The following is a 27,849-nucleotide window of genomic DNA, read 5'->3' as shown; positions in this document are numbered from 1 at the left end:
ATAGCTGATCTATACGTTGGTTAGTCCAACTGCTGGAAACAGCTGCTCCACAGGAACAGATGTCCGCAAATACTGTCGCAGCAACTTTATCAGTCCAGGTAATCTGTCAGCATTTACTGCCACCTGGAAAATGTGTTTATACTCAGAGTGTCGACGATATACTTCATCACTTTAGTTGGATTGTTGTTGGACTCATGTAATCAGCGTCCTGCTGCTCCTAAACTTTTAGCTGTTCTTCGCTGACAGACACTTGGTTTCCGAGCTGTATTAGCATTTTTTAAAAAATCCTAGTTTAGCGTTAGCATGAGCCTTAGATAGCTAGCTAACACCTTTTATACAACTTTGTGCTCCAGAGTTTATTAACACAACTACCACAATGAGCAGTTGTACAGCAGGGAGTTTCAATTCAATTTTCAATTCAATTTTATTTGTATAGCACAGTTTACAACATATGCCATCTCACAGCGCTTAACATAGTAAGGTGCAGACCTTCCAAATTTCAACAGAGAACCCAACAATCCAAAGCTGCCTTTGGACTCCCTCTGAGCAAGTGATCGGCAATCGAGGTGCACTGCTTTTAAGCAATCTTTTTGGGTAGTCAGCAAACACACATGTAAGTCTTTCTCATTAAACGCTATGAGCTTACACCTGTTGATGCAAACAGGTACAACAGCAAATCCACAATACATTTGTTAAACTGCATGTTTCCCGTCTCTTGCCTCATCTGTTCATATACTGTTAATCGATTGGATTATTTACAGCAATGGCTTGATTGAAGTTAATCTTTAACATCTCTGCTCCATGTGCAGGTGCCCTGAACCAGCGTAACTGGGGTAAGAAGTATCCGTCCTGCAACAGTGCCAGGCAATCTCCTGTGGACATCGACGAGACGTTTACTCAGGTCAGGCTGCAGTACCAGAACCTACAACTAGAGGGCTGGGACAAACTGACAGCAGAGTCCACCACCATCCACAACAACGGGAAGACTGGTACGTCCAAAATGTTCCACTTTCTCTCTCGTGTGACTTCCACTGATATTTACATTTTGAGAAACGACTCAAGCAGTCAGCTTAAATTCCAAGCATGAAATGTCCTTTTATTCAACCATGACCAAAACGTTTCTACAACCCTAATCAGAGTGTTCAGAAATCTTGCAGCTGAAGCCACGTTTAGAATCCCACCCCGCAGGAAATCAAACCATTAGCTGGTTCACTTGTATTGACCTTCTATCTTCTCAATTTGAGAGAAAAGCTTATTAAAGCAGCAAGCGCAGGAGGTAGATACAGTATGTAGTCGACTCAATCTATGGAAATGATCTTGACATTATTCTGGTGCCGTAAAGCACAACATCTTAATCCCTGGCTGTGGAAAGAAGCTTAACTTTCCAGATGCAACAAAAAGTGGTTCGCAACTCAGAGGTTAATGAAGGAGAGAGCAGCTAGGATTTAAAGGAGAAAAAGTCAGACAAAGAAGGAAGAGAAAAAGACTAAGTAATTGAGAGAGAAGCAACCAGAGGGACAGCGGTACAGAGAGATCATGTGGTGAAAGGAGGAAGATCAATGCCAAGAGGCAGAGATGAAACTGAGCAAAAGAAAAGAGGCAACAAAAGAGCAAGAGGGAAAATGTATAGAGCGGGAAGGAACCGGGGAGAGAAATGAGAGCGATGTGAAGAGACAGCGAGAGGAGAAGCGCCATGTGGAGTGATATCTGGCGTGATAAACAAATGAAAGCTGTCTGAGCTATCGTCACCATCTTTCCAATACTCAGCTGTGGACGTATGTGTCTGTGTGTGTGTCTCTAAATGGTAATAGTCCAGAAATTAATCTTTTTTTTTTTTTTGCTCTGTGAAGTCAGAAAGGAAATTGCGTATTAAAACAGATATTACATTGCTGGCAGGATATAATGAGAGAAATATATGACCTGCACAGTTACACTAAGCTGAATGCTGTAAGATATCCTTCAGCAAAGTAAATCAAGCATCAGAAAATCACATCACAAATTATTTTCTTGATGTTCGCACGTGCCTCCAATAGGCAAATAGAATGAAGTGGATTTGAGAACATTTTATTGTTTATTCACAGCGAAATAAATAAACAATGAAGAGTTAAATTGCTTTTTTCATTTTTTTTGTAGGTTAGGAGTGGATAGGTGTTTCAAAAAGAGTTGCGTGTAGGATTATAACACAGAACACAAGCTGATCATACTAGATGCTGCCTGCCAGCAGACTTACAAAGGTAGCAACATGCTGGTGAACATAATGACATGTTAAGCTACTAAAGAGCTGAATATTTCCCCTCTTGAATTGCTGCAGGCCACAATAAAGGTGAAAGGGGAGTGAATATTGGATTTACATCTGTGTTGTAACCAAAGTAAAGGCTCTGTAGCTGCTGGATGTGTAAATAAGCAACTGATGGCTGACAAGTTCGTCTTTATGACAGACAACAACAGGGTAATAATATAGGACCTTATTAGGGCTGCACAATCCATCAGATATTGATCTTAATCACCATTTTTGACTTCCCACAATTAAATGAGCACCACCGAATGGGCTATTGACATTTAAAGTTGTGCTCTGCTCCAAGAAAACTACCCATGCTGATAAAATCCTTCGATCTCAACTTGGGTGAATCTGACATGAGAACACCTTATGTCACTCTTTAAAAGTAATTTTCGATCACTCACCTGTCTGAACTGCTGCGCTGTAGTAACTGTGTAGGGAGACTGAGGGCCTCTTTGTGCACGGTCTCCCAGATAACGATTACCACAGCCTGCATGTGAGACATTTCAGAAAGATCAGTAAAATGTAGTGTCCATCGACAAGCAAGTTCAGTGAGGAGGAGTTGTAGGTACAATTCAATTAGTATTTTGCCTCGTGTGATGTTTTAAATTCAGTTGAAGATTATTTTAAGTCTTATTTTCATGCAAAGATTTGTACATTGTACATTCATATTCATTAGATAAGACAAGATATGCCTTTATTTATCTCACAGTGGAGAAATTCACGTTGTTGATAGCAGCATCAAACACAGAGATACACATATACGAGACAGAAAAAAATGTACGTATAAATATAAGAAACAGTGCAAACAAAAGAGAATAGTGTAAACAGAATATGAAAATGGGCTTATGAATGGGGGGTACACAGAAAAGATATATGTATATATACACATAACTGTGATAAATGGTCATTGTTATTATTTTGGCCATAATTATGCAACCCCACCCTTTATTATTGCCTTTATATGGTAATAACGTGCAATTATAGCTTGTTTTGGTTGCTCCCAAGAGGCCAAAAATCTGTTAATGCCGCTTTAAGTATTGTTTATGTTAATGGTTATTTTACCGAGATGGCAAATTAAAACTCTCTGAATACCTTGCAAATGGAATCAGAATATTCACATTTAATGCAGAAACACGTTGTGCAGCCACACACTCTTATGTCCTTTTCACAGTGGAATAGAATTGATTTTGCAACACTGACTGCGATGTCAAAGATGCAATGAAAGTAATGTTTTGAGTCTAAACGTCACCACTTGCCACCATCGTGCCAGCAGCTCAGAGCTGGAATTTGGTCGTAGCTTTGAAGCCAGCGAGTGTTGTTGGTCACACAGAGTCCTCAAAGGCACCAACGATTATTCCTACTCTAGTAAAAAGTTGATGCCCCGAAGTCCTTTAAAATATAGCTCATCATTTGTTAAGGTTAAACTCCGGTACCTGTTTGTGTTTTTTAGTGTCCATCGATGTGGATGGGGAGTTCTTTGTGAGTGGAGGAGGACTGAGCTCCAGGTTTCGTGTCAGTAGAGTCACCTTCCACTGGGGACGCTGCAATGCAACGTCAGATGGGTCTGAACACAGTCTGAATGGGATGAAATACCCTCTGGAGGTAAAGGACACAAGTACACAGCATGTGTTTTGTCAAACTATAAACCCTACATGAAGGTAACCTGTGTGTTTCTGGCTGTCGTTCAGATGCAGATCTACTGTTACGATCCAGATGACTTCCAAAGTCTGGATGATGCTATAAAGGAAGGAGGGAGGGTGGCTGCCTTGGCTGTGCTCTTTGAGGTAGGCTGATGTGATGATTAAAACCTTCTGTATCCTCAAATAAAGTCAGAGTAATATTGTTAATGCCTGTCTATGAGATGGATGATAGAAGCTTGTGTTCTTGTCTGCAGATTAGCCTGGAAGATAATGAGAACTTCACACCTGTTCTAGAGGCCATCGACACTGTCAGCAGGTTTGGTAGGTCACTGCTACATGACTCTGTGCTGCAGCTTGTTAAAAATCAACATGTAGCCAGGTGCAGATGGTGACAGAGCTGGCCTTCAGCTGGAGAGCCTGGGTTAAAACCCTTAATGTTGTGTCAAACAAGGCTCAAGACATTAATTTGTCACATGCGTCATGCAGCCTAGTACAGGTGCAGCAGAAATGCTTTCTCTTGATATTTCCAGCAATGCTTTAGAAGATGAAGAAATGTGTAAATATATTCAACAAAAATGTGCAAACAAATCACAAAATGCAAGCAAATAAAAGAGGTGTGTTAACATATATAAACACCTTTCGGTAGTTTTGTCAGTTTAACACTGAACACTATTTTTTTTTTCTTTCAAGAGCAGGAAAAATTGACAAATATGTTTTTTTAAAGCTAAAATTTTGACTGTGTTCAGGTTCATGACCACAGGTTTTGGGTCAGTTTAACATTATTTGTAATACCCCAGTAGATTCCTAAAATGACCCAGTGATGATCAGACAGCAACAAATAGTAGTATAATAGCAATGCTACTGTTAGCAGTGGTGGTAACGAACAAGCAATTGCTTGCTTTTATCGTTCAAATGATTTAAATTATCTTTGTTTTGCTAGATACCCTAAAACTGCAAAGCTGATTCTAAACGAGTCCAAGAGAGTAGCGGACTTTTAAGCTGAAATAAAACAAGCATTAGCCATGCTGTTTCAATCAGCAGGCCTGGGTGTATTTTACCAACCTTCTATGTTTCAAGGCTAGGCACAGGGGAGAAGGCTGCTAACGTTTCATTTGATAAGACAATAAATTTGGTCTCTACAACTTAACAATAGCTTTTTAATCTGCTGTGAAATCGATGCCAACTGGGTCCGTGTCTCTTGGCCAGGGTCAAGTCCAGCATTTCCCAGTTCCACATGTTTCCGGATCCCTGGTTTCTAATAAAAGATAGAGACATGCTTAGTTTCGTTTCGACACAAGTTTTTGAACCCGTTAAGACCTCTAATATTTAGTGTGGCACCACTAGGACTGCGTATTGTGTCTTTATGCATTTTCATGAGGCAAATAAAACAGACACCCACTCATAGACAAACTGCTTCACAGCCCTATTATGGGTCAAAAAGTCCAAAGAATGGGTACACCAAAAATTGCACAGGTGATTTATTATAATTTTAACAGACAGCAGGTCAGCGGAGCAAGTGAGAGAAGGGTTATGCGGAAACATTATTATAAATGATAATTTCCTCTCCGAAATGATAAAAAGCCTAAAGATCACTGATTAGCTTTTATTAAAAGTCATCATACATGTCTTAGACAACACACAGTGTGACATTTGTAAGATGCTTTGTCCCAGGTTGTTTAGCTGCTTAGACAAAAATGTGTTCTGTTTTCTAGGTAAGAGTGGATCAGTGGAGGCGTTCAGCTTGAGGTCCTTGCTGCCTAATAACACAGATAAATACTACATATACAACGGATCACTGACTGCTCCTCCCTGCTCTGAAATGGTGGAATGGATCGTCTTTAAACACACTGTGGCCATATCAGAAACACAGGTTGGTAAATATTATCACACACAGACACAGAGGTGTCCACTGGCAGTCACGCTGATGTCTTGACTAACATCTCAATAAGAAAACCTGAGTGACGCTGGTTTTCATTCACTCTTCTTTCCCCTGAGTGTACCTTCATGCATTTTCATCATTCTCCTGCTCAGATACAGTCACAAAAAGCTTCTTTTGAAATCCGCCACAGCAGCTCCAACTTCTAAATAGATAGTATCGTTGTCTGATGGGAGCCTGTAAGCATTGTGATGCAAATTTTGATGTTGGACACGTGCCGTCACATTTGTGTCTCTTGTGTAAGTCATAGAAAAATAGCGTTGGTATTCAGGTTAAAAACACCATCTCTGAAAACGGAGGAACATCTTGTCCACAGTAAGTGTCACTGCTGCCTGTGGTTGTTGTGTCTGCCTGTAGTTTGTGGCTGGTTTCAGGTCAGCTGTCTTTGACATCTGCACAAAACAACAAAAACAAAATGTTACGATGAAGTGATGCAGTGTGACGGGTTTGGTCAGAAGTTACTGAGCAGGGTTTTGTTGTGGCCTGATGTGGTAGAAAAGGCAACACAAGCTGACACTGTAGCATTGCTGCAGTGTGATTTCACACTGCGAAGACATTTAAAGACCCCTGAGGAAGTGTGACTTTGGATGAAATCATCTGTGTAATAATCATCAGTTTTGCAGTGGAATAATGGAGAGCGAATGAGGCCTTGCCAGTGGTTATGTGTACTCGTACTGTACGTGCATATTTGTGTGTGTTTGTCTGTGTTTGCATGATTGAAACGGGGTGGCAAGGCATGACATGGGCACATTCGAGCTCACCAAAAATAGAGCAGCGCTGTCTCTCTGCCTCAGCCTGGCACCAACACAAGCCTCTTAAGCACACACACACACTCACAGCATCAGTTCTGAGTTTATTTTGGCAACTGCATACAGACAGGGAAGATGCAAAAGACACATGTTTGTTTGCTTTGTTTCAGGTGCCATTTTCTCTCTGTTCACCTTCTCTTCAATCTTCTCTGTCTGTCTGTGTGTGTGTTGGCAGCTGGAGGTGTTTTGTGAGGTGATGACCATGGAGCAGGCTGGTTACGTGATGCTGACGGATTACCTGCAGAACAACTTCCGTGAGCAGCAGCAGCAGTTCATGGGTCAGGTGTTTGCTTCCTACACCGGAGTCGAGGACGTGCTCACACCCAGTATGTCACCACCTATTACAAAACAAAAAGTTTACTGCTTCTTTGTGTCTTCTTTTTTTTCTACTTCAGTTTAACTCAAATCACCTCATTTCTGTTCACTTCAGTTTTCTCACTTTTCATCATGTCAGCTTTTCTTGAGAGTGAGGACAGGTGGAAGATGTACAGGGATGACAATCAACAAAGGTCCTCACTACCTTGACAGAACTGTACACACCCTAACCATTAGGTGACTGTGATTCATAAGAGAAATCAAAATCTGTTATTTTTGCCACAGTTTCACATTAATATTTTAAAGATGTAATATTGTGCCAGTGAAAAGTTATGCTCTTAAATGCTTTTTAAATTCAAGTCATTTTTTAAAATCAAACCAAGCCACGTCACAACATATATCTATACAAAATATAAACGTGAACAACTAACATGGGGTGTTTTAATAAGTTATTTGGCCACTACATGCTGCCAGAACAGCTTCAGTGTACCTTGAAAATAATCCTACAAGTCTCTGGAAATACCGGGGTCAAGAATTCAGGTTTTTTCCTAAATTTGTCTCTTATCTGTTTACCATCTCTGGGCATTTTACATAATAAGGTCAAGACCTTACAATATTATAGAGAGAAACCCAACAATTTTCCATTGCACTTGGCAACGGTGGACACTTCACAGGACGAAACCTCTGGCAGACCGTGGGTCAGGCTGGGCAGCCATCTGCCTTGACCAGTTGGGGTGAGAGGAGAGAAAAACGATGAACTGTACTGCATGGATCTGTGGGAAGAAACACAGACACAGCGAGTACAACCACTGATTTATTGTATTTCTGCCTTATTTCTGAAAACACAGACCAGATTTGAGCCTGTGATTCTGCTTTTGACACATCTTAGCCAACTGAGCTGAGTCTGTTCAAACTGCAACTTCGTTAAAATTCCTCACTGATTTAACCCATAAAAACTCATCTCTGTGTATCACAAGTACATTGTTAAAGTAAATGTGTTGAAACTGGCTTACATGTAACTACACCATTGTTTCCTATAGAATGTGCAGATCAATAAAGTGATTGCCTCAGTCTGTATCTCTCACCTGTGACTCTGCCCAAACACTGTAAAACAGAAAGTCCCACCCTTATCGCTGTCAGGATTGACTCCTTTGGCTTGTTAAGTAAAAAGCCTTAGAAGTCTAAACCTCTGTTTTTGAAATTTTCATCGGTGCACTGCAGTTTCAGGTTTGAAAAACTGACTGCCTATTTCAAACATAATGTTAAAAACACCATTTGTGGGCAGCCGTTATAGCTCACCTGGTTGAGCTGGCGACCCATGTACAGGGGCGATAGTCCCCAATGCAGCAGCTGTGGCTTTGAGTCCCGCTCATGACACTTTGCTGTGGGTCCTTCCCCCGTTCTTCTTCCCCACTTTCCTGTCTCTCTCTTTACTGTCCTACATAGTAATAAAAAATAAAAATAAAAAAGGCCCCCAAAAAAAACCTTTAAAAAAAACCCAAAACACAAAAACCACCATATGTATATTTTAATAAGCTGAAAGAATAGATTTTCACTTGAGGGTTTTTTAAAAAATAAATGATATTTAGGTATTTTTGTTGAGCAGTACCATTCAACTAGTCTTTGTCTCGTCCTCCTGAACCCCATCAACCATGTTATTGACCCAAACACACATTCTTACACTACAGCAACTCTCTTTGGAAATAATGTAGAACTGATTTATCACTATTTAGACATAATCATTAACAGATTGATCAATGATGGGAACATTTGATGGTTAAACGCCTCAGAATGATACTGTAAACCCATGAAGGTGAACCTGATCTCTATAGGCCATTTAGCAAACTTGCTAGGTGCACACACAGGGTCAAGGTTCTGGATAATACATGTGCAGCATAAAAACTAAAAGATAATAAATTTCACTGAGCCTAATTTAATGCCATACTTTATAGTCCCGTGTAGTGAAAAATCATGTACCATCATTTGCTTTTTCATAGTGAATTTTAGATACAAGTTGGCACAGAAACCGACTGGCAAAGATCTCAGCAGCAAAAGTACTGGCTGAGAAACTGGTATCGATCAACAATGCTATTCACTCCCAGCAGACGCAGCATGTTATGATTCCATAAAAAATTCTTACTTAGGCTTTAAAGAGTTCAACCCAGAGTCTCCACAGATTTCACCAATCTAATTTATATTAAATTCTGTGCAACACTGTGGAGAAAATTGAGTCTCCCTTTAAGAATCAATATAAATATTGCATTATTAATTCTGTTTTTTTCTGTGACTGAAAATATTGCCAGTCCCCTGCTTCCACTGCAGCTCAAACGCTGTCCTAAAAGGTCAGCCTCATCATGATCATCAAAAGATACAATTCATGATGCTGTCCATTTTCATAAATTCGACCCTGAAGTAAAGTGGGTCTTTTGGGTTGCCAGGGAGCTCGACTTTGTAGTTCAGTGGCCCTGCTCCTCTCAGCACAGGCAATTTATTTTGCAGCTCTTTTTGAAATTGAAATAAAGTATTCAGAAATTCAGAAAAGGCTCTTTTTGCCTGTAACAAATTCATGCAGCCACACACACACACACACACACACACACACACGCACACACACACATACATACATACACCACCCACTCATTGCCACACTCACCTCCTGAGCTGGGCTTTTTAAGATGGAATCTTATATTCTTCCAATTTCAGTACAGCCGATTAGCATCAAATTTCCAACAAACTCTGAACTCAGTGTGAAATGTTGCACTGTCTATGTGGTGTTCATATTTAGATGTTCACATGTTATCGGTGTTCTCGTCTCGTTTTTGACTTTTTATCGTGTTTTTCTTGCTTCTCATGTGCACAAAATAATTTATTTTTATTTTTTTAACCAATCTGTCTCTCCAGCCTGCAGCTCAGAGCCAGAAAACGTTCAGGCTGATGCCCAGAACGACACCACCATTGTGGTGACGTGGGAGCGTCCTCGTGTGGTTTACGACACCACCATCGACTGGTACACCGTCACCTACCAGAGGCTGCAGGGCCGAGACCAGATCAAGCAGGAGTACAGGACTGATGGAGACCAGGACGTGGTAAGATCTCTTCATAAAACAGAGGAGCATGTCTGCTTCAAAACAGCTCCCATTTGTGCACTCACCTCTGACTGTATGTAATTTCCGCTCATGTTTTGCACCATTATCCAACATCCACACAGGTACTTTGACTGATAAATAGGTAATTGGTAGAAATTGCAGTCATTCCCTTATTCCTGCAGAAAATATGAGAAACCTAATTCTTATATTCTATGCATCCTTTCATCCACCCTCATTCTCCATCTGTCAGTGTCATGGTGTGGGTGCTGTTGGAATCTGCATTGATCAACGTGACCTAGTGATGACTTGATGATGACAGTCAATCTTGACCTTTTAATGGGTCGCTGAACATCGCTTGCTGTGACAATATCTGTGTTTTCACTGAGTGTGTTTATGTAACAACCCTCTGCATATAGACTATACATATTCAGACTAACACAAATGAAGAAATGTGAACAAATGTAAACCTTTTGCTTAGATACTTTATATTTTTTTCATTGTTAATATAGTTTTCAGTTATTATTTCAACATTTTTATGCCTCTACATCGACGACAGCCATGGCCAGAGGCGTTATGTTTTTGCATTGACTGTCTGTCCCATATATCTTTCGAACATCTTCAGGTATTCTCTTCAGATTTGACGCTGATGTTCACTGGGACTTACAGATGTATTGCTGCTAGACCTTGGTGGTCAAAGGGAACAACCACTCACATAGTCTGGTTTACTGGATGTAGACTTTGGGTTTTGACTTGCCGTTTTGCATGGTTTTCTCCTCCCCTTCTGCTAGCCGTTAGCTATTTCAGTGACAGCACTAATGTCCCTGCGTCCAAATATTCCACCAAAGCAGTCCTCTATTTTGCTGGGGTACCATCCCTACCCAAGATGTTTGTGATTGGTTTAAAGAAACACAAACCAGCCACAGCTTTTTTTTTTTTTTTTAGAAATGAGGTGCAGACAGATCATTCGCCAACGTTTACACAGCTCTGTGGGGGTCGGTCTTGCTATGTAAGACTACCACTCACAAAACAAGACCATAACTGGAGAATTTATAAACTAATTTTGACAAAATTCACACAAATGTTCAATACAATAGAAGTATGAATTTATATCCAACAGGTCAACTTTACTGTGGCGTCATAATGTTCTGCAAAAATGCTTTGAAAATCTTTCTCAACACCGTAAGTCAGGAACAGACAGACAGACACTTAAAGTGGTAACAGGAATGAAAACTTGACCAAATCTAAACAGACCAATGCTACACAGCGACCAGCCCAGGGTCGTTACTGCAACAATATCTGCTTGTGTTAAATACCATCCCATTTAAAATCAATTTAAATCACCTTATTTGTAACATGAAAGCTGGTATTAATAAAAGGATACTAGCTCATGACATATAATTTGAATGTTAGACAAAAAAGAAAAACAACAGTCATTTAAACTCACCTGTGTGACTTTGCAGGGCGCCATCATCTCCAGCCTGCTGGCCAACAGCAGCTATGTGGTTCAGGTGGTGGCTTTTTGCACCAACGGACTCAGAGGACGATGGAGCGACCAGATTATAGTGGACATGCCGTTAGAAGACCCTGGTACACACACACACACACACACACACACACACTCAAACTCATGCATAGTAAGAACACATATCTGAACTGTTCCCTTCCCAGTTGTAAATTTTTCTTCCCGTCTTCTCATTCTAGAAAGTGAGTCCGACCCTGATCCCGTCACGAAGGATTTTGAAGGCAACAGGGAGGTAGGACAGGCTGTGTATCTGCGGTTACACCTGATCCCTTAATTGTGCTGAATTCTGCATAATTATTTTGCAGTGCAGACGTTTGCCCTGTATTCAATTATATCAGTGAACCTAATTATTATGCAAATTCATGTAATTATGTTCATAGAGGCTTGTCATTGAGTGTTTAGAGAGCAGTGTAAGAGGTGATGAGGGACTTTATGAGGGGCATGTTGAGGTGAGATTACAGAAAAACTGTAATGTCGTAGTGAGGCTTTCTCTGACACAACCAGTACAACGTCTTCCCCGTTTTCGGTGTCAATTAATTTACCACATTTAAGGAAGAAGAGGTGAAAGCATAATTTTCCTGCCCTCTCTACACATGGTAGACAGCCGAACATCTTGTGACAGCTCCACACAGCAGCTTTCATTCGTTCTTTAGGTCTTATCTGTATCCAAATGGGAGAAGCCAGACAACCAGAATAAAGTGGATGTGACTCCAGAGGACCACAGTCCAGTGGAAGAGATCCCAGTGGAGCAGACCAGAGTTTACCAGAACCAGCCTTCACACCACGAGGACCTGTACGTAGATCAGGCTGAAGTAAACCCGAACGTCCCGGTCCAGGTCGGCACCCGCTCGACCCCAAAGACTCCCTCTGACTCTGTAGTTCTACAGAACGTGAGAAAGAAGCCAGACCCTAAGAAGTCTCAGACTGATGATGATACGGATCTGAACTGGATCGATGGGGACGAGGTGAACCCAACACAACGGCCCTTCACAAAGCCGGGTTTTGATGGCAATGGGGCCATCTGGGTAACTGAGGTAACTGAGCAGCCGGGATTCCTGTTTCCGGTTGCTCGGACGACCGCTCTGCCAGCAGTCCGTCGGCAAATCACAGAGGAGGCATCGTTGTCAGTGTTGTCACATCAGGTAGTTCTCTACACCTCCCTTTTTCAATGACTGTTTCATCCTTAAACCGAAATAAATTTAATGTTGACACAAACATTTAAGATACAAAATGTTGCTCGCAGTGGTTCCTAAAATATCAGAGTCGCATGTTTTAATTCAAGATTAGTCTCGTATCCTTGAGTTTCTTCATGTGTTTGTTTTTATTTGGCTGCAGTCGAGGGACCACGGTCCAGCAGACCAAGCCGGGGAAAATGGCCTCCCTTCTCCGCAGTCGGACCTCTATACTCCTGTGGAGGACATCCAAGTCACAGATGTCTTCTATGAAGACACAGTGAACAGCTCTCCACTGGAACCCATCAGCTCCACTCCAACAGTGTCTGGTTCTGTGGTGCCAGGTCAGATTTGACACTCTCATTTACCAAAAACATCTTGGATCGCTGCAGCTTTAACAGATTTTGTGCAATGCCAGGGGGGAATTTAATCTAATAAATGTTTAACTAGGTACCAGCCGAATATTTTGGTCTGCTGGACATTTGCCAATGACGAGTTCTATGAAGACAGACACTTTTAATTATTACCAAACATTTAGCTGTTCACAGCCTAATTTAAAATGGAAACCAATCCTTTTTAAATTCATTTACATACATTTAAAACTAATTTAAGTTGCTTCAAGTTGTGATCATTAGAGGGAATGCCAGAGGAAAGGAAAATCTTCTTTAACCAGTCTTTTTCTCCTACACATCACTCAATTTAATATAACATCGGTTTAAGATTTTGACCATTTTCTCAGCTTGATCCCAATTAAAGATCTGCAAATTCTCTTTTTTCTTTCTTGCTCCACTTTGTTTGAAATAATCAGCTCTAATAGGAAGTGAAAACTTTACTGGCTTATACAGGAGCCTGCACAATATCAGACATTTGTATCAGTGATCAAATCCACGTCTTATCCCTATATTTTATCTGTTCTCTGAGTTGTTACACTTCCATCCATTATCTATACACCGCTTAATCCTCGCTGGGGTCGCGGGGGGGCTGGAGTCAATCCCAGCCGACACCCTGGACAGGTCACCAGTCTATCACAGGGCCACACTTAGAGACAGACAACCAAGCACACTTACATTTACACCTACGGACAATTTTAGAATCACCAATTAACCTCAACATGTTTTTGGACTGTGTGGGAGGAAGCTGGAGAACCCGGAGAGAACCCACGCTGCACGGGGAGAACATGCAAACTCCACACAGAAAGATCTAGGGATCTTCTAACTGTGAGGTGACAGTGCTGACCACCAAGACACCATGCAGCCCGTTGTTACACTTTCACAGATCAATATATAAGCTTGTGTTTCTTATTGATTTGTCACAAATCTCTCTCTAATCAATGAAGGAATCTCTGTGTGTTTGTTCCTTGCATAACTTGATAACCGTACATCTGATCTTCCTCACACTTGGTGGGTGTTTTGCTGGAACCCTGAGGTAGTGCAGCGTTGAGTTTGAAGTCATTAAGATGAGCAGTTGCTAATTTTGTGAAGTCTTTCTTCAGAGTCTAACACGTAACAGTGACATCTATCTTGGCTGATGCTAACATGCCTGTGACAGCAGGCACTGCATAGTTTTGTTCATTTTCTGTGTGACTTGTTGGTTTTTGTGTAGCTGTCGTGGTGATGTTCTTAATGTGATGCTGCATCACAGCTAAGTTAATGTTGAGGAAGCACTGCTTGCATGTTAATCACATAAATTCTCTTTCAGTGCACATCTGTTAGATGAAATCTTATTTATATTTCTTCTAAATTTACGATAAAGAATTTGTGCGTTATGAGAGCTTCACCAGCCACCACGGTGGTGCAGTGGTTGCTTGAGAGCAACAAGGTTCTGGGTTTGAACTTGGTGGTCAGCTGCAGTCTGTGTGGAGTTTGTATGTTCTCACTGTGTGACATGATTGGTCGGTTAATTGGTGATTCTTAATTGGCCATGAGCATGCATGGTTGTCAGTCTGTCTCTCAGCGTTCGTCCTGTGATCAGCTGATGACCTGTCCGGAGTGTATCCGGCCTGTCGACCGCTGTCATCTGGGATTTTTCTCTTGTCCGTTTATTGCTCCATAAGATTGTTAAAGAGAAATCTCTGAGAAGCCTTTGAGCACAGCAAAAGAATTCCTGCTTATCTTGTGCTTCTCCCATTAGTCTCAAACTGGACAGGATAATTTGTCTTAGATTGGTTTATTCTTTATCTCCTTACCTCTCCTAAGAGGAGGTTTAGCAGAAACGGGTCAGAATTCGGTAATCTCCAAATAAGAGGATGATTTATTTTCGATGAGACAAAGAAAAGACTGTTGTGAGCTGCAAAATCTTCCCCTGGGTGGCTGTTCAATTTTAATGTGTTTAAATTTGCTGTCTCAAAGCGCCTTGAAAAGAAGACAAGATGCATTGTTCGATAAGTGTTTACTCAGCTTCCTCCATAATTACCCAGGACATATTTTGTCAGTGATTTATGAATTTTTGTTGTAGACATGAAGATCTAAAAATCTGAATATTGCTCAGATTGGGTTTCTGTTTTTGGATTTTTTTGTAATATTGCCCGGCTTAAATGGCATGTCACATCTTGTCATGCCATGTCATGTTAGGGCACAACACATGTCGCATCCCATCATGTCATCTTTATGTACATTTTGTCCTCAGGTGATAAAGAAGACGAAGGCTCCCTGTCGTCCTCTGAAGACAGCGATGCCCCTGTGATCAAACCCTTACAAAAAACCATCACCTCAGTGTCCTCCACCCCCTCCTCTCCCTGGATCACGGAAAAGACAGCGACTGCCAGCAACACACTTGCCAATTCAGTCTACAAAACATTCACCACCTCCTCTCTGCTCAGAGTGCTGATGCATACGACTCAGCCCATGTTCAATGGTAAGACCAAAAACTCCAGAACAGCTTCTGTTGAAATAAATCTCACATACCATAGAAAGCAGCGTGGTATAAATACATGTTCTTCTGTGGTGGGTAGACGGCTGGACTTAATTGCGGTGGATGCTTGCCTTTCTCCTCTAATGGCTCCAGTGCAGTGCAGCTAATCACTGCAGTGCTCTGTGGTCAGGGTGGCGTTTTGTACCGTGACATGATGTGGCTAATGCTGGTGATGGTGGTCAAAGAGAATAAGGTGGCGTTGATGATGATTGCAGTGATGATCAGCGGCTTCCTCACTCTGTGATTTGGTTCAGATGTTCAATATGTTTGACTCAAATCTTTCAGCATGTAACTCAACAAGGTCAAATTTTTTCCTGGCTCAATATAATCTACTTGAATCCACTCAATCTTGGTGATTAGTATCTACTTTTGGGACTCCCTGTGTGTCTGAATTCTTTTCTGTGGCTCAGCAGCGCTCTCTGGTGGTTCTATTTTTCTTCTCTGTCCTTCTCAAAGAATGCACGGTTCACTTTACCATGACGGCGTCTCACCTGTTAGTCTTCTCCATTTATGGCATCTTTTCATCCACAAATGGGAAAAATAACTTCCAGTTCTTGGCTCTCTTCTTGACTATACTGTGGGGATGTTGATGACTGCCAGCTCTGCCTGCACTCAGACTCTGTACCTTCAAACAAACTTTCACATGCACCATATCTGGGAAGTTCAATTCTTTCCTTTTCTTCCACCTTCTTGCCATGAAAAACACTTTTTTAAAAGGACACTTATCTGTAATTTGTTTCCTGGAAATGTTTTTTTTTTCACTTTGGCTTCATTTGCAGCAAATACACCTACATCCAGAGTTGAGGACTCAACTATTGATCAGTCTTCTGGCTTCACAAACTCTCAAAACGCCCTAAGTGGAATGATCATCAACACTGCCAACCCGGCACTCCCTGTCCCTGAAGGGACATTTTCTGCTGAAGGAGATTTATTCAGTGTCACACCTCCATCACTCATGCCCTTGGATGAATACAGCAACAGTTTCCGTCCTTCTCCTGCCCTCCAGGAAAACAAAAAGAGCGGTGTTATCTTTCATCATGATGACGAGCCCTCTGAAGAACCCTCTTTTGTCCCTTTACAGATGGACTTAGAAGACCCTCAAATCTCTACTACTTTGGATTCTCAGGATCAGTTAATCGCTACATACTCTCTCACTTTGCTTCCTGATTATGGCTCAAGTACCATCAACTTATCAAAAACAGACACTGTTGAAGAAGATAACTCAAATACCTCTTTTACTGAAAGTGACAGCAGGATTCAAGATGATCTAAACATCTTGTCGCATCACGGCAATGAAGTGGAAGCCAGAGTGGACAGACATAAAGACGGCTACACCCTCAGTTCAGTCACATCTTTCTTTGATTCTAAAGATTTGGATTTGTTGGACAGTCCAACAGAAGGCAGTGGATCAGGCTCTGGCCTTGACAACAAGAGGCTCAATCAGAAATTGGATGAAGCTGCTACGGTTCAAACCGAATATTCTACTTTTGCAAGCTCTGGTCTTAGATATAAAGTGGCTAGCACAAGAGGAAAGAGCAGAGCACCACAAACTAAACTTGCCACTGAAAGAGAGAATGACACAGATGAAGCACGAAGGAAAATTGGTGTCAAGACAGAGTGTGAAACAGATTCAGAGAAAGAAATAGAAGTGAATGAAAGTGAGCTAAGTGGTGAGGGAGAAGAAAAGACAGGAGGAGAAGGAGTAAACGACACAGGGAATCAGACAGTGAACAAAGTGGACAGGGAAGCAAATGAGAGCGTTAGACAGCTCAATGGCACAGCAGGCTGCAACCTGCAGAAAGAAAAAGAGAAACAAACTGAGGTTGTAGTTAGGACAGTGTTTAGTGAGAGTGGCAGTGGGGCTGAGGGTGGTAGTGGTTCTGGAGAGCACGGTGATTTTGATGTCAAAGAAAATCCAAAAGAAGTTAATGATGATAAAGAAGGTTTCAAAGCTGTAGGTGAAAATGAATCTGGCGACAGAGATAATAGGAGGGATTACAGCAGTGAAGAATTAGTATCTGAAAGAAGACGTGGTCTGCAGCAGCCTGTCGGTAGAAATAAACCCACAGCAGAGTCCTCAGTGTTTGACAGCAGCAAACAGCATGGCCATGGTGGCAGTCATGATGAAGAAGATGAAAACACAAGTCTTGACAGTCCAGTTTTTAGTGTCATGTCCACTCTGGAGGATAACAAGGACAGAGGTGAAAACAGAAATGGAGGCCGAGAGAGTGAAGAATATGTACAAGGAGGTGCGACAGACAGTTTACAGGAGTTCTCAGGTGTGGATGGGTTGTTGTTTGATGCTGCAAGAAGCACTGTGTTGGGGCGTCTTGTTCCTCTGCACAGACTGACAGATGTCAACAAGGCAACAGATCAACAACTGCAAGGTAAATGTTACACTATATTTGATTTCTCCTCAGCCCTACTTCTTTGTAATGTGACAGGGTTGTTGATTTTCCATCACATAGAACTACAACCTGCAGAGTTTCTTTTTTTTTTAGTTTGCTGTGGTCGCAGCCAAAAACCATACTCTGTACTGCTGTTGTTGGTGGAAACATACAACCTTAAAGCTGGATCAAATGACTGTGTGTCATGTGGAAGTGGCCACTTGTTATTTTAAAGGCTGGCATGAGAAAGATAGTTTGGAGCAGCCGATTAATATCACCCCTGTGCCTGCATTTGACAGAGCAGCAGCAGTTATGTTGACTCTACTGCAATAATAATGCCACCCTATAACCAACAACCTTAGTATGCTCATAATTTATGAATGCAGCTGCACTGTGTAAAGTACCTTTAACTCAGATATAGCTGGTGGCAGGTACACAATCACACACTATCTATGCAGAACATTGATGTGTGACCTCATCTTATCGGTGGAGGCAGCACAGCCGTCGGCCAGTATCATAGTCATCGATACCAATTGTTTGGAAAACGTCCAAGATCTATCATCCTGCAAACTCACCACTCATCACTCTGCAGCGTCCCCGCAGCTCTACAGAGCTCTAAGCATCTTTCAACTCATTCTTTTAATTTTGCAGCCTGCAAATTTGGTATTTTATTCATCATTATCATTCCCAGCTAAAGCAGACCGCTGTTTTTGATTAACCCACTGTGCTCTACCTGCCCAGGACCAAACAGCAGCTACGAGTTAATGAATGCAGCTGGACATGTAGTGGATAAAGACCCAGACCAAACCAAAGCTAAAACAACAGTGAATATTGGCCTTACATTTGTTATATGGCCAAAACACATCTATAAAGCAATAAATCTTGCCAACAGATTAACAAGAACATTAACAAAATGTGGGGTGACACATATTTTGTTCATGATAATTCCACCTTAATGGGACACAGTCAGTGCTGTTTTAAGTTATGTGTCCTGCAACCATACGCCTGCTGTTGGCTGCTTATTTCAGTCAACGTTCTTCTCTCCTTCTGTGTGTTACCATTTTCAAAATCTATGACAAAAGACAACCTCTGCACAACAACCTACCACAGTGAAACTTTCAAGTTTTGCTGAAGATTTGGATCATGCACTAAGGTAGCCCGACTAGTCTTTTTGTCATTTAATTAGCCATTTTATTGACAGTGCTCACCTCCCTGCAGATAAATGTTCCACCAAAACATTTCCACCCATGACTATTTTGAGTGAATTCAGAAGTTTCATCCTGTGCTGAGCTCCAAAAGGGATGGGTTTAAAGAAATACCAACAAGCCAGGGTGTTTTTTTGTTTGTTTATTTGTTTTTTTCACTATAGCAGAATGATGGTCAAGTGCAACCAGGCCATTATGTTATCTGTTGCAGAATAGTCTGGCTAAGTGAGACTATCCACCTTTCCTTTTCCTTCAGTGACAAGCAACGTTGTGTTTACAGCTTGTTTCTGCTGCCCCCAAGTGGCCAACAAATTCATTAAGGCAGATTTAATGTCTGGCAGATATTTTCTGTCAGAAAGGTCAGAGCAGACATTTGAAAATCTTTAGTAAAGTGAACTGTAATGTCGAACTTTCTGTTAAAAGGTAAATTAAAACATTTAGTCATACATGGCTGTTTTTTCCTTTTTCTCTTCTTGTGTAAAGCCCTTCTTAGCTTTTGTTTTGTGCGATGAAAATAACAAACGTATGTTTAAAGTTCACTCTTGACCTTGAAAACTGTGTCTGGCTCTCTACCACCCTTTTCTCTCTCAACCACCAGTTCTGACTCCTCTTCCTCTGCCTCTCCTCTCTTTCAGAGGGCAGCAACAGCAGCCACGAGTCTCGGGTTGGGCTCGTTGAAGGTGTGGAGAGGGAGAAGAGGACAGTTATTCCTCTGGCTGTCGTCTCCACTCTCACCATCCTTTGTCTGCTGGTACTGGTGGGCATACTCATCTACTGGAGGTACACACCCACACAAACACACTGCGTCTGTATCCATTTCACCCCTGCACCTCACTGAGAGTTGGATTTGTTTGCGTCACAGAAACTGTTTCCAGGCAGCTAATTTCTACCCAGACGATAGCGCATCACCTAAAGTGCTGTCTGCTCCGTCTACACCCCTGCTGCTGGCCACAGGTAACATACACACACACACACACACACACACGCACACACACACTTGTCAGATTTGTCAGTAGCTTGATTAGACTTGCAGTGTGAAACACTGTGAGGCTGGGGTGTTAAGTGCACAGCTCAATGTTCAGTCTTGTGTTACAGACGGTCACGAGCCACTGACGGTGAAGCAGTTTGTGAAGCATGTCATGGAGCTCCACACCACCAACACTTTCTCCAAGGAGTTTGAGGTAGGTGGGATTTTAAATAAGAGTATTTGAGTTCAGAAAAATTCCCCACAAGATATTTTTAAAAAAAAAGAAAACTTTAAGGAGGTTTCATGAGATTGTATTTTTCCATTTGTCACACTCTTTAATGCTCTTCCATATCTGTATTAACATCATGTTCTTTAGGAGCATCATTTAGCACAGTGTTGATGTGTAACTTCCATGTACAACATGTTGTGCATCAGTATGTAGGAGTGACGTTTTGGTACTAACACTGGCAGTGCAGCATATTTGTCATTCCAGACTCTAAATTCAAACCCGTCACACTGAAAATAGGATCTCAAATTTGACAGACAGCTTTGCACAGACTAGGACAGATAGATGAAAACTACCTGCTGCAGGCTTTTGGGCTTCTCCATCTCTGCTCGTACTGAATGTTCAAAAAGGTGTTAGAAATGTCTCATGTTGAGTATTGACGTATCTGAATGTTGGTTAGCTGTCTGAGAACAGCTTGTGGATTAGTTTGAACAGCAGGTACATCTGCATGGCATTAGTCACCTCTGTTTCCTAGCATGAACCTCCTACGTAACACACACAGATAGGAGTAAGTTTACTTTCCCTCTTAATTGCCAGTGTATTTGTGAGTTTTTCAACATTTTGCAACAGTGTTTTTACTTTCTCTATAGCTGCAACAATAAATTTTGCTTTAAGCTAATTTTTCTTGAGAAAACAAAAGTCACAAGCCTTTGCAAAATCAGCATATAGGATATCGTTGACATAGTTCGAGCTTAAAGTCTACAGCTCAGATGGGAAAAGCAGTGTATTTCCCACTTAGCACTGCCTCTCTGTGTGTATCTGAACCCCAAATTCCTGTACCTGCACTGACTCCCTGTCTGTCTGTCTGTCTGTCTGTCTGTCTGTCATCTTGTCCCCCTTTCCCACTCTCCTCTCACCACCTCCACCACCATCGTCGTGCTTTCTACATCCTCACCACCCTCCATTAGATTGTCAAAGAGTCCTACGAGGTAAGACACCTGCCATCCCTCTCCAGTTGCAGAGGTGTTGTTTTCTTGTCCTTTCTTTACAACTCAGAAGAAAATGACATTTGTTCTAAAGCAAAATCTCCTTTGTTTCACCCTTTATTGACAAAATGAAGTAGTTTTCATTGTGCCATGTAAGTGGCAGTTAACATATGTTTACCATCCTGCAGCTGCAGTTGAAAGAAACACACTTTTTTCTAAGTCTATTGTTGTGTAATTGTGTTTTCATTGTGAAGAAAAAATATTGGAACTAATACAGTTTTATTGAAATATGGGGTTTAAATATGAGCTCACATTCAGTAGATAAAGAATTTCTCCTGCATAGTGTCTGAACCAGGGACTTTAATCCTATAGGATGTGCTTTTACTTCTTCTTCTCTCACAGACTTCTTGTTTTTGTTCTGTTCACAACTCCTCCTCGCTGTCTAATGACAGTGTCATTCATAAGTGCTTATGTCTTGTTTTGTCTTCATTGTAAACACTATAAGTTATGACTGTAGACAGCTAATGCAGCATTCCAAAAGATAGCAAACCTTCCTGTGCAAAAGAAAAACTGCCTCATTTGGTATTCACAACTGCCTGCAGTGCTCGTCTGAGCGATGAATCCTATTTTTATTACAATATTTTATATTCTCTTGTGTTTTAGGAGGTGCAGGCGTGTACAGTTGATATGGGCATCACCACCGACAGCTCCAATCACCCCGACAACAAAAGCAAGAACCGCTACATCAACATACTGGCCTGTATGTGACTGTTCTGTTATATGGTCATAGTTTTACATTTTATTGTACAAGCCAGCAGAAAAGTAGCTTATCACCTGTTTCCTCTCTCAGATGACCACAGTAGAGTGAAGCTCTCCAACAGTTTGGACAGAGATGGGAAATGCGGAGACTACATCAATGCCAACTTTGTAGATGTGAGTATGTTTCCTATGTGCATACTGCATATATTATATCCAGGGTGTTGTGAGCAAATAGATGTTTCTTTGTAGGGTTATGAGCGAACGAGGGCGTACATCGCAGCCCAGGGGCCTCTGAGAGCCGGCAGGGAAGACTTCTGGAGGATGATCTGGCAGCAGAACATTGGAGTTATTGTCATGATCACCAATCTCAAGGAGAAAGGAAGGGTAGGAGCTGTTCAAACTTGTGCACCAACTACATTCCTACACCGGATAGTATAAAATATTTAATTTAGTGTTACTGCAGTCTGAAAAATTAAAAGTTGTAGAAGCTACTGCAGTAGTTCTGGTTTAGTCCCACTCTTGCTGGATTCTCTTGGACATTTTTGCCTGGTGTTTTAAGATGTAGGGCAAAGATATCGAGCCTGTAATTGAACTGCAGGATTAATATCTGCAGATTGTACATATCATCGTCATTTTTATCTTTCCACAGACAAAATGTGACCAGTACTGGCCAGAGGAGAACCAAGAGGAATACGGCCCTTACCAGGTGACCCTGAAAAACACCAAGACACTTGCTTACTACACACTGCGGACGTTCACTGTCAGGGACACCACAAATAAGGTATGTTTCTTCTCTTGCTGTTTGACACACAGTGACTGCAGTGACAGTCCACGGTGAATGTGAGGTTTAGTTCTAACTGAAAACACACCCTCTCTGGTGCTACAGGTGTCTCAAAGGAAAGTTGAACACACAGTCCTCCATTACCACTACACCCAGTGGCCAGACATGGGTGTCCCTGAATACACTCTGCCTGTCCTGTCCTTCATCAGAGCATCCTCTCGGGCCCGGACCCAAGAGATGGGACCTGTCTTGGTACACTGCAGGTACAAGACATGCATCTGTGCTTGTGTGCACTAATTAAAACATCCTCTTTAAAAGAAATACTTACATACTGAAGAAAACCATATAAGGAATGTAGAGTTAACATGTGCCGTGTGTCTGCCACAGCGCTGGTGTAGGACGGACAGGAACCTACATAGTGATTGACAGCATGCTTCAGCAGATCCAGGATCAAGGGACAGTAAATGTTCTTGGCTTCCTGAAACATGTCCGGACACAGAGGAACTTCCTGGTTCAGACGGAGGTAAGCAAAGACATGTTGTGGGACATAAATCTGCTTACATTTTGTGGGAATAAAAGCCACCAAAATGTAAATCATTCAAGTGAAGTCTAAACACTGTGTTTCATCACAGTAAGGGTTAGAGTGAGGCAACTGTTGGTTGCCACTGGGGCATGTAAAAGTAATGTGCTCTAAAATTGTGGAAAAACAAACATATGTACATACATGCTTTGTTAGGACACTCACTGACATTATGCATTATGTAGTCCATTACCCTCACCCTGATCTAGATGTAAATGTAACCTGAATCCTGAAGTTTTAACTGTCAGATAGTCTTTTAATAGTGCTACGACAAATGAGGGGCTCAAACGTTGTCACTCTGAAGGTCTGAAACTCAAACTGATTCTGATAAAGACACTAGTACACACACTCTGCAAGTACACCTGACCCAACAGAGTTTCTTTCTCTTTCCGTGCCTCCTAGGAGCAGTATGTGTTCATCCATGATGCTCTGGTGGAGGCTGTCCTGAGCCGGGACACCTTGGTGACCTCTGACGTCCTCCACACTTACGTGTCGGACCTCCTGACCCCCGGGGCGACAGGCAGGACACGCATGGACAAGCAATTCAAGGTATAGCACTTTCCCTTTTCCTCCCACCTTGTATAAACTTCTTAAAACGAATGGTTTCACATTTCAGGCTTTCAGCCAACACATTTTGTGTTCTTTTTGTGTTTCAGTTAATTAGTCAGCGTCAGGCGAAGCACGCCGACTACAGCACTGCCCTGAAAGATGGCAACGCTGAGAGGAACAGAGCCAGAGCTCTGATGCCTGGTAAGCAGGGACGGATTACTAACTGGGAAAAGCAGCCAACTACCTACAATATGTTTTAATTTAATTTTAGTATTTTCGCTAATATGAGAAGCCCCAGAGAAACACAGTATCAGCTGACATGATGGGGATTTTAAGGTGGTTCTGGTTTATTACATTGGGTCTCTCTTGAGGAGGAACCTTTTTAAATCTACAGCTGATATTGAGTTTAATTAATTAACTTAGGAAACAGTAAACTTGGGGCAAAGTAATATTCTACCATGAAATCATAGATGCTTCAATTTCTTTTACTTTCTTAACTCTCATCCCTGCTGGCTTAAAAGCTGAGGTTCTCAGATTTGTAATGCCCACTAATGTCTTTCATTGCTGTAACATGGGTGGCTGTTAAGTGTAACATGATGCTGTGCTGCTGGCAAAAGCCCTCATTGCAATTTTTAAATGATGCTTTCACTTTCAGTGTCATTCTGGGACGTTATAATTGATGTTTTGGGTAATTTCAAGATTGTGAAAGAAAGGCTTTGACAGCTTCATTATTTCCTCCATAAACTATTTTTTTTAAACCACATCCTTAAGTCAGTGGTAGATTGAATGCAGCACTTTCTAGTTTGTTGGCTTATGTTCAGGTGTTGTATTGCTTATTTGTGTTTCTTTGTTTCTGTGAAGTGGAGAGATCAAGAGTCTGTCTGACCGCTTCAGAAACAAACTCCACAGGCTACATCAATGCCTCTTACGTGATGGTAAGCGACTGGAAGTGTTGTATTTATTAGCTCTTTTAAGTCAATAACAACACATTGGCTGGTAGTTTGATGCTGCTCCTGTTTCTGCAGGGACACCACTACTGTAAGGAGTTCATAGTGAGCCAGACTCCTCTGAGCAGCACGGTGGCTGATTTCTGGAGGCTTATCTGGGAACACAACACACAAACTGTTGTCCGTCTGCCAGACACACACAATCAGGTACAGCACACACACATGCTACATCGTACTCATACATTACTGTACATAATCACAACACTTTTACATGTTTTCCTGTGTATTCAGGTTGAAGAGGGGGAGTGTTGTGTCTATTGGCCCAGTAAAGACCAGCCAATGAGCTTTGATGGTTTCACGGTGTTGTACTCTGGGGAGGAGCACGTATGTCTCTCCAATGACGAGAAACTTTTGGTGCAGGACTTCACAGTGGAGTCTCCACAGGTAACACACACACACACACACACACACACACACACAATAGTACATGTTATCAAAACATTAAATACAGTCAGGTACACACTTGTCCTGTCACACACATTTTAATGCCTTCTGTTTTTCTCTATATCCATCCAGAGTAATTACGTGTTGGAGGTGCGTCAGTACAGCGCTGCCTGCTGGCCAAACCCAGACAGTCCCATCAGAAACAGTTTTGATCTCGTCAACACAGTCAAAGAGCACAGCAGACACACACAGGGACCCGCAGTCATACATGATCCGTGAGTATGAGACAGACACAGTCCCTCATTAGGGGCTAAGCAGGGAAGCTGCATGGGGCACCAACTTTGTTTTTGTCTTTTCTTATTCATCATCTTTCTTCTTCTGCATTTGGAGTCAACAGCACTCACTAGAAATATGTCAACACGTTTTCATTGATTAGGGACAGTCCCCTGAGTCTTGTCACTAAATCTCATGTCTGCAGCTCTAATGCCACCAATGAAAAAAACAAAACAAATTTTTGCATGCAACTTTTAAACCATGTGTCCAATTTAAAAACAAACAAACAAACAAACAAACAAAAAAACAGAGTTACAGTTGGATTCCTTGTATCAAGTCTAGTTCAAATCCCTATGCGATGTGAACGTCCACCATGGTGGAATTTATCAAAAATTCACAGGCCACAAATTATTTTCACATTTTTTTTCCTCTACCAAATTTGGCACAGATGATCCTCAGACCAAGCCTCACAAAGGTTATCAAATGGACTTTGATTGAAATCATTGGCAAAGCTAAATACCACTGATTTCGAATCTATGGTCATATCTTAGCCACTTGGATATGGAACCCTAGTTTGAGTGGCATAAAAAATGCATCATTTGTGCACTTGTTTAACCAAAAACTTAAAAGTTTTCACTGATCTTCACAAATCTTCACAGAACTTTATGTTGAGCATCAGACAGATCATCACAAAAGTTGAGGTTAAATAGACTATTTCATTTCCAAAGCCATTTTCCAGGTACAGTCTATGCCCAACAGGGACTGGACCTTCCTCAAGATGTGCAACAAATGCTGTCATTTGACTGGGAACCTTGTAAATGCTGATGTGTTTCCCACAAAAGTGATTCCTGTATGATGAGACAACAAACTGTGATGCCTTCTTACTTAGAATAGCTGATATGTTGTTTTATTTGTAATGTGCGAGCATCGATACCTGCTTATCTGTCATCCTTTGAGCCTGCAGATCCTGAACTCATCATAAATCATTTTGTCCAAAGCAGGCAAACAGCCCTGGCAGGTTGTGACCTCATGTATCACCTACACCCACTCTTTGCTCAGTTGACATAAGTGCTTTCAGCCATGTTTTTAACGTGATCAGAACAAGTTGCCATGGCGATTGTGCCCTTCTGAACTGCTCGGCCCCCCTCCTCGTTGCTCAGAGCTATAATTCATTTGACATGTTGTTCTTTCTTTGCAAGGTTAAATCTGTGTGTCTGTGTGTGCAGTTTGGGAGGTGCTACATCAGGGCTGTTCTGCGCTCTCACCACGCTGTCCAGTCAGCTGGAGGAGGAGGGAGCTGTAGACGTCTATCAGGTGGCTCGGATGACCAACCTCATGAGGCCTGGGGTATTTAATGATGTTGTAAGTACTGATTACCCGAATTTAGAAAAAGGCAGGTACTGTGTGTTAGATTACATTCAAGGTGTCTTGATTCTATGTTTTGCCCCGTACAGGAGCAGTACCAGTATCTGTACCGAGCTGTGCTGAGCCTGGTGAGCAGCCAGGAGGACCAGAGAGCCCTGCAGAGTCCAGAGACCAATGGATCTGTACCACTGGGGCAGACCAACATCGCAGAGAGCCTGGAGTCGCTCATGTAGACACACACATGTTCGACACACAAACACGTCACATATACAGAAAACTCATCACACATCTTACACGTGATGAGGGGACAACACACAGCTGTGCCCGCTGAGCATGCTAATGGTTTAATAATCAGTCATCATTATTCATCAGATCATTTTCCACATTATAGCAACCCAGTAGGACCTAGTCTCTTCCTTTTCAATCATTTCAATAAATCTTACTTTTCATTATGAGTGGAGCTGATGACCAGGAGCTCAGAGCTACTCCAGCTGTGGGACATGGTGACTACACAAAGTCTTTGTGCCATGTCAAGGATTTTCTTTTGACACACATCTGTCAGGTTTAGAAACACCAATAAAAGTGACCTTTACTTTTCTGTTAGCATGTACAGCAGACACAGGGCTCATTTCTGGTGTTAACCCTCACGTGAGATGAAGTGGCCAACAGGCCAAAGGTGCCACTTTCTACTAAGACACCGTTTGTACGG

At 41.8% G+C, this 27,849-nt stretch overlaps 1 protein-coding gene across 1 annotated transcript in view; it reads left to right on the top strand.

The window, feature by feature from the left end:
* ptprz1b (protein tyrosine phosphatase receptor type Z1b) overlaps positions 1–27,373 on the top strand; it is a 47,144-nt gene extending 19,771 nt beyond the window's left edge. Inside the window, exons 3-33 of the mRNA XM_008297672.1 lie at positions 810–989; positions 3,732–3,883; positions 3,970–4,065; positions 4,176–4,242; positions 5,634–5,791; positions 6,842–6,992; positions 9,883–10,067; positions 11,528–11,654; positions 11,769–11,821; positions 12,243–12,731; positions 12,925–13,105; positions 15,387–15,614; positions 16,451–18,058; positions 19,899–20,043; positions 20,126–20,217; positions 20,359–20,444; positions 21,425–21,445; positions 22,106–22,202; positions 22,293–22,375; positions 22,451–22,585; positions 22,851–22,982; positions 23,088–23,245; positions 23,370–23,505; positions 23,965–24,111; positions 24,219–24,312; positions 24,973–25,046; positions 25,137–25,265; positions 25,350–25,502; positions 25,635–25,777; positions 27,002–27,137; positions 27,230–27,373. Coding sequence (XP_008295894.1) covers positions 810–989; positions 3,732–3,883; positions 3,970–4,065; positions 4,176–4,242; positions 5,634–5,791; positions 6,842–6,992; positions 9,883–10,067; positions 11,528–11,654; positions 11,769–11,821; positions 12,243–12,731; positions 12,925–13,105; positions 15,387–15,614; positions 16,451–18,058; positions 19,899–20,043; positions 20,126–20,217; positions 20,359–20,444; positions 21,425–21,445; positions 22,106–22,202; positions 22,293–22,375; positions 22,451–22,585; positions 22,851–22,982; positions 23,088–23,245; positions 23,370–23,505; positions 23,965–24,111; positions 24,219–24,312; positions 24,973–25,046; positions 25,137–25,265; positions 25,350–25,502; positions 25,635–25,777; positions 27,002–27,137; positions 27,230–27,373 — 5,780 coding nt within the window. The remainder of the gene's footprint in view (positions 1–809; positions 990–3,731; positions 3,884–3,969; positions 4,066–4,175; positions 4,243–5,633; positions 5,792–6,841; positions 6,993–9,882; positions 10,068–11,527; positions 11,655–11,768; positions 11,822–12,242; positions 12,732–12,924; positions 13,106–15,386; positions 15,615–16,450; positions 18,059–19,898; positions 20,044–20,125; positions 20,218–20,358; positions 20,445–21,424; positions 21,446–22,105; positions 22,203–22,292; positions 22,376–22,450; positions 22,586–22,850; positions 22,983–23,087; positions 23,246–23,369; positions 23,506–23,964; positions 24,112–24,218; positions 24,313–24,972; positions 25,047–25,136; positions 25,266–25,349; positions 25,503–25,634; positions 25,778–27,001; positions 27,138–27,229) is intronic.
* The last annotated feature ends 476 nt before the right edge of the window (positions 27,374–27,849 follow it).

Source organism: Stegastes partitus, unplaced genomic scaffold (genome assembly GCF_000690725.1).
Source record: "Stegastes partitus isolate 25-593 unplaced genomic scaffold, Stegastes_partitus-1.0.2 Scaffold1234, whole genome shotgun sequence".
Taxonomy (NCBI): Eukaryota; Metazoa; Chordata; class Actinopteri; family Pomacentridae; genus Stegastes; species Stegastes partitus.
The sequence above is the reverse complement of the archived record's forward strand: the minus strand, read 5'-3'. Positions and strand labels throughout refer to the sequence as shown.